Source organism: Oryzias latipes, chromosome 5, assembly GCF_002234675.1.
Source record: "Oryzias latipes chromosome 5, ASM223467v1".
Lineage (NCBI taxonomy): Eukaryota > Metazoa > Chordata > Actinopteri > Beloniformes > Adrianichthyidae > Oryzias > Oryzias latipes.
In genome coordinates this window covers 2,320,044-2,326,637 of record NC_019863.2, presented here as the reverse complement: position 1 = coordinate 2,326,637, position 6,594 = coordinate 2,320,044, and the positions used below count along the sequence as shown (strand labels likewise).

The following is a 6,594-nucleotide window of genomic DNA, read 5'->3' as shown; positions in this document are numbered from 1 at the left end:
TAAAACCAACCTTCGCGGGAAAATCATTGCCTGCAGCACCATCCTGGACCATCTGTGCATCGGTGAAGGGGACTGGTTGGAGCCACAGATGTTGAGCCACAGCAGGACGACACCAGGAACCAGCAGAATACCACATTATTTATAGTCTTTAAAAGAACATTGGACAGATTTGGAGTCACGTTGGAAATGACATTAGTCATAAAACTGGAAAAACAATCACATTTTCAGAAAAACAAACCATTTTGGGCTGTTATGACAACATGAAGCAGAACTTTATTTTTATAACACAATTTATTTTGTTTTTGAGAAATTTCATATATATAAAAGGAAATGGTCAAACTCTAAACTTGATTTTGAACACTTTTTGAATGAAATAATTAAATATAGTGAAAGTATCAAACAAATAAAAAAGAAAAAAGAAATTTCAACAAATGTAATATTTCAAAAGGTAATTTTTTTAATAAACTCTGCAGCTCATTGTTATTTTTTTGTTTTGCTTTTGTGATGTTCCGTACATTGTGCATTCCTTTCTTTTTTTCTTTCCTTATTGTTGACATTCATGCTTTTGTTGTTGTTTATGACTAAAACTTCAAAAACTGTTTTTTTTCTTTTTTACTTCTTTAAGATCCATTTATAGACTAAAGTACTGAATTGCGACATTTTTTCATCTGCTCCTGGTTCACAACGATTTGAATGAAGAAATACTTAGAAATGCAGTTTTAGGCCTAATTTTCTTCATAAATGTCCTCCAACATGAGAAAAATGCCACAAGAACATTTAAAAACACTAACAACACAATTCTCATCGCTGTTGGTCTTTAACTGCCACCTGTTCTCAGCTGCATTTGATTAGTTTTATGCAAAAGTTTACATCCACATTACTTTACATTCAGCTCTATTAATCTTTTTTTACTTATTGATCACTCCTTTAATACCTTTTTATGTTTCCTTTAATGTTTTATGTAAAGCCCTTTGTATTGTCTTTTTTTTAAATGTTCTCTACAAATAAACTTGACTTGTGTATAACCACTATTTAAGTATAAAAGGAAATTTTTAAAAAAAATCAACAATTTGTAATTATTTGTATAAATGAAAACAGCTGCAAATATTTTTTCTCCATGTATCTTTTGGAGAATTTGATACAACCAACAAACCCGGAAATGAACAGTCAGCGTAAATTGGCTGCTGTGAAACAGGCCTCTGCTGTGGCTAAACCGGTTTAAAATGTGCTGAAGTGATCTTCTCGGCGTTGTCCCGGGGAACACCGAACTGGCTTTTGATGTCGACGCTCGCGAGCGCGCACAGAGAAGCCCCGCCCCTCGCGGTGCAGCATCCTGGTCACTTTTTACAGTCGAACGTATTCTCCGTCACGCCATTTTCCACCGTCGGCTGGAGGCAGTGCATCGGCGAGACGGGTGCACGTGAAAAAGAGTTCTTCTCAGCGGTGAATTCCTTCGGCTCCGGTACAGGTAGTGCAGACATTCACGGACCTTCAGCGCCGTAGACACGTGCTTTAGCGCTAAAGGAAGCAGCCGCGTGCGCCATTGTCTGATCACGTCGTGTGTTGAACCCGCCGCCGCCGCAGGAGGAGAAGGCCGCGGAGTATCGACAGCCATTTTAGCTGCTTTTATTCACCCGTTTTCTCCGTTAGTGAAGTCTGTGTGTTTAAAAAAAAAGTCAAACTACAAAACTGAAATAGAGTTGCTAAGTGTGAGCTTAAAGCTACCGGTTATGGCTAACTTTACACGATCGTGTGGCTAAAGTTAGCATTTTATGCTAACTTTGGTAGAAATGTGGATCAGTTTTCTAAATGATGATCGCGTGTAGTGGAAACTCGATGCGTATTTAGACCCAGCCCACCAAAGTAAGAACATTTGTAACTATATTTATCGAAATCTTCGTTTGTTTATTGTGGCTCATTGAAAAACAGGTATTTGGAGCATCATTATCATCGGTGGCAGAGCAGAGGCGGATCTCCGGCCGTACTGTTAGTTTGGTCTGTCCTGGTTCATCCACGAAACCGATCAGTCGACTACAGTAGAATTGCTTGATTTGAAACCAGAAATGTAATCTATCATCTTCTTATATTTTTAGCTGATCCTTGTGTTTATAACCCCGTGGTTTTGATTATTCCAGATTCCATCATGCACCGTGACTGTCCCCTGGACTGTAAGGTCTACGTTGGAAATTTGGGCAACAATGGGAACAAAACCGAGTTGGAGCGCGCCTTTGGCTACTACGGACCTCTTCGTAGCGTCTGGGTGGCCAGGAACCCCCCAGGTTTCGCCTTCGTAGAGTTTGAAGATCCCAGAGATGCAACGGATGCGGTGCGAGAACTGGATGGAAGGTACGTCCCTCCCTGTGTGATTTTTGTAGGTACGGCCCGCAAAATCCTCCCAAACGGGTTTGTCTGGCCACCAGCAATTCCACAGAAATCAGCGTTTGGTATGAAATGAATGACAGGCGTGAATGTTGTCGCAGGACACTGTGCGGCTGCCGGGTGCGCGTGGAGCTGTCTAACGGGGAGAAGCGCAGCCGCAGTCGCGGCGCTCCTCCATCGTGGAGCAGGCGGCCGCGGGAACGGGACGACTACAGGCGGCGTAGCAGCCCGCCACCCAGGAGAAGGTAACCCAGGGGTTCTTTGATGGAAGGGATTTCTTAGCTTTATATCCTCTTATGTGATTTACTTTACAGTACATTTCCTGAGAACTGCTTTTGGGTTTCCAGTCTGGGTTGTTGTGTTGTTAATTTATCTTTTCTTTCTTTCTTTTTTGGTGACTGTTGACCTGTCTGCGCTTACTTTGTGCAACAAGGAAAACACACAAAATATTCAAATATTTGTCAAAAGTACATTGTGTAGAATGGGACTTTGGCTTTTAACAGCCAGAGTCCTTTTGTGTGTGTTTCGTGTGCACACCCAAATCTTTGTTTAGGAGTTTGACAGTGACAAGAGGTCATAAATAAAGTTTTTAGTTTGGAAAAAGAAGTAAATTTGTATAAAGTTTGGGGCGGGCGGTGTGAGGGGTAAAACTGCCAAATGTCTTTATATTTTTTTTTTACTTTTCATCTATATTAATAAGAATGAAACCCATTGCAGAACCACCACCATGCCTCTTCTCACCACCCTCAGTCAACTAGTCCTCTTTCAGCATCACGCGACTGCTGACCGTCGTGTCCCAATCAGCTTGGCTGGTGCTGTCACATGACCCAGGCTTGGCCAGTCGTCAGGTTGCACCAGCCCATTGGTTCCTCAGCATGCCGTTCTCAACCTCCTGCTCCTTCAGCCTTAAACCAAAGGGCAGCCACCCACTTCACATTCCCGACCAATCAGCGTAAAATGTTCCCAAATGTCTACAACCCACCAGCAGCAGCCGTCAGCTTACCAATTAAAGCAGGAAAAAAGCCACAACCAGCCCCCATCTGCCTGCCATCTAATCACCTTGCAGCATCTGTCCACTCCTATTCCGCCAATTCTACCTACGCGGCCGGCAGTCTGCCTTCCTTTCGTCATATCTAGCTTGTTGAAATCCAAAAAAACTAGTAAGTTTCCCTGCTTCATTCAGTACACTGCTGATTTCAGTTTTGAAAGTGAAGAGACAGCTGGTTTGAAGAGACTTTTATTGTTTAAACTCTAGCTTTGTCATCCACCATGTGAGTCTTTGTTTCAATGGGAGTGATCAGATAGATGGAGCCTGCTGTCAGAGGAGCTTGATGGTGCTGATGTTAGGGGATCTGGGCACATCGTAGGTCACAGCAGTCACAACTCTGTTAGCTGGAAAAAGGCTAGCTTCAGGTAAACGGGTCAGTGGGGGGGTTGATTAGTCAAACACAGAGCAGTTTACAACATTTGTTTCTTTTTTTTTTAGCACAAGAAAAATTTGCAGCCTGTTTCAGTAATTTTTTAAGCTATCTTCACACCGAATGGGATTCACACGTCGAAGGCGTCCAGTTTTGTGCTGACACGATCTGAGGTTCGGCAGCGGCGCCTCGGGCGGTGCATCCAGACTTCAAATGTCTAAACGTTGGCGTTGAATTCGTTAACCACCCAGGGACTTGCCTCAGGCCTGTGATGACGTGATCTGAGGGCTGTGTCCAAAACCGAAATGGAGAATCTGATAGTTTTCCGTCTGAGCTGTGTCTTTATTTGTTCCCACACAATAATAAGTTCCTCTAATTTTATTTTCATTTTTCCCCCTCGGACGACAAGTCATTCAGACGAAGCTCCTGCGGTGGACGGCCGAGCTCGCCGTATCAAGTGAGGTTGAGTGATGTCATGAGACGTGATTACCGATGCTTTTGTGGAGCTTTTCCATGTAAATTTTGACGTCAACCGTGTCTTCTGTGCATTGGAAAAGAAATGTCAATGCTTCCCAGTAGCCGTCGGGCTAAAGAATTTGGACAGTAGCTCCTCCCCCATACGTGGCGGAGGCGTCAAATTTATCAACACAATTCTGGACGGGCATCCAGCTGCGAATTTGAGGCGTGAATCGCGTTTGGTGTGAATGCAGGGTTGGGCTTCATCTTAGGACACACTAACCCCTATTCATTTTTTCTGACTAGAGTAGTCATGTGACCTGAGTAGTGTGGTGGGCTAGGTTAGCAGAGATTCCTGATCTTCTGCTTTCTCTGAGGGCTTGGCTTTATGGTCAGTGACTCTATTTTCTTTGGGGATTTTTTTTTTCCCTCCTGGAAATAAAGGCTTTCATCTCTGGTTTTTGTTGGCGACAACAAAGGGCTGTTTGAGGTAGTCTATGGTAGAAGTCATATGATGTGGAGCTTCGTTGAAGAACCAAATGTCTTTGTGCTCACCAGCTGTCTTTTCCTTGTGCAGATCTCCCCGTAGGCGAAGCTTCAGCCGCAGCCGGAGCAGGTATGTCTGCATTCTCTCGATTCTTTTATCTCACTCATGAATTTCTCTATCTCTGACATCAGTGATTCTACAATAATTTCAGGCGAACTCGTGTGCACTTTGCTCTTGATTGTGTCACAGAAAAGCAAACCGTCATGATGGTTTCTCCTTTTTCAGGTCTTTCTCCAAAGACAGGAGGAGAGAAAGATCCCTCTCCAGGGACAGGAACCACAAACCCTCTCGGTCCTTCTCTCGATCCAGGAGGTACTGCTGCCATCCTCGATTGATCTCAGCCTGAAGTGTTGAGGATAAACATGCTTTGATTTAACTCATTGGTGGTTCTTCCTGTTCACAGCCGCTCCAGGTCAAACGACAGGAAATAGAAGAAACCGCCGGTTTTAAGGGAGCTGTTTGGACCGGCTCCAGCTTTTCGTTCAATGGACTTCAGCTTTGACATTTAGTCTTTTTGTTTTTCTTTTTTTTTTATAGCAATCGAGTATTTTAGATTATGTTTCTTTTTACAGATGGGGTTGTTTTGAGTGCATTGAGCGTCTCAACGGTGCTTGTTTGTTCTGACCCATCCCTGCCGTCTTTGTTCTCCTGTCCATGAATGTACGACGCCCTCCCTCCCACATTCTTCTTTGTTTCCACTGTACGAACGCCAACTTCTGTTTTTGATTGACACGCACCTCCAGAGATGTGAAGTGCTCCGCTCACAACGCCGATCTATTTTCAATGTAGTCCTTTCATTCACATGTTTAGCGGTGGTCTTGTTGCCCCTCAGTTCAGCAAGGAAAAACTGTGGAACCGATTTAAAGAAACTGAAACGGAAGTCTGATTTTTGCTTTTCAAGTTTTACATTGTTATTCTTTTGTTTAATACTGTGTAAACTGGTCTCAATTAAAAACTGATTTAAAAAATGACCTGTTTTTGTGATCACTCTCTTTTTTTCCCCACAACAGGGCTCCCATACGGCTGAATTCCACTGACTCAAAAATGTGGCCAGCTATACATTGCATACATTTTTATTCAATTAGACTATTATTTTACATTTATTTGCAAGTATTAACCATTTAGGTGGGGTGTATTGATAAAATACCAGATTGAGTAAAAGAAAACTCACTGTTTGGTCTTGTAAAAGTCCAAAACTTTAACATAAAAACATTTGTAATACATTTTATTGCCTGACTACCTAGAAGGGCATGTAAACGTTTTAAAATGTATTTTTTTCCTGAGTAAAACCTGCTTCCATGCTGGTCTACCTGTGTGAAGCTGTTATGTAACTAAAAAATGACAAATGAGCCACAGTGATGAGCTGTTTCAGATACGGTTTTAGTTTCACTTGCATTAGTTTGGGGTCGTTTTCTCAGGCAGAAGCTTTCCCACCTTAAAATTACACGCAGGAACCGGTTCGCGCTACGGTCCACGTGAGCTGGCAGCGCGCGGGACGCAGAGTTCTCAAAGTTTCCCGCGCCTTTCAGTGCCTTCACTCCTGCTGGTCACGTGACAGCAGGGCAGCCGTGACTCACGGTGGCAGTGGAAACCAGAGTCTCATCAGTGAAGCAGCTCGCGGGAGTCCCACCCAGACGTGATCAATTTCCACAGTCTGTTATGTAACCTGATCCCCGTGGCTACAGTCTCGGCCCCCGCGCAGCCGCAGACGACATGATGGCTAATGTCAGCACAGCAGCTCCACCTTAAGGAGCTGCCCTGCTCTGATGCCATCAACAATTCCACCTTTAATGG

The 6,594-nt window shown here is 43.5% G+C and overlaps 1 protein-coding gene across 4 annotated transcripts; it reads left to right on the top strand.

The window, feature by feature from the left end:
• Window positions 1–1,236: 1,236 nt before the first annotated feature.
• LOC101168533 (serine/arginine-rich splicing factor 3) lies at window positions 1,237–5,771 on the top strand. 4 transcript variants are annotated; one of them, XR_908733.3, is made up of 7 exons: window positions 1,237–1,468; window positions 2,136–2,346; window positions 2,481–2,624; window positions 3,097–3,539; window positions 4,831–4,869; window positions 5,026–5,112; window positions 5,204–5,771. XR_908733.3 is itself a non-coding variant. In XM_004068461.4 (6 exons), exons 1-6 carry the CDS (start codon window positions 1,279–1,281, stop codon window positions 5,229–5,231), a joined length of 693 nt encoding a protein of 230 aa, XP_004068509.2. In that variant the 5' UTR covers window positions 1,247–1,278; the 3' UTR covers window positions 5,232–5,771. The 4 variants fall into 4 exon arrangements, 2 of the variants coding, with proteins under 2 accessions (XP_004068509.2, XP_011472923.1); XR_002290155.2 differs by having other exon boundaries at window positions 3,097–4,869; XM_004068461.4 differs by lacking the exon at window positions 3,097–3,539 and having other exon boundaries at window positions 1,247–1,462.
• Window positions 5,772–6,594: the final 823 nt, after the last annotated feature.

Coding starts and splice junctions, on each gene's coding strand:
- LOC101168533 (XM_011474621.3), top strand. CDS start 1,279: ATGTCGACGCTCGCGAGCGCGCACAGAGAAGCCCCGCCCCTCGCGGTG. Junction 2,347..2,480: donor GTGCGAGAACTGGATGGAAG/GTACGTCCCTCC, acceptor ATGTTGTCGCAG/GACACTGTGCGGCTGCCGGG. Junction 4,870..5,025: donor TTCAGCCGCAGCCGGAGCAG/GTATGTCTGCAT, acceptor CTCCTTTTTCAG/GTCTTTCTCCAAAGACAGGA.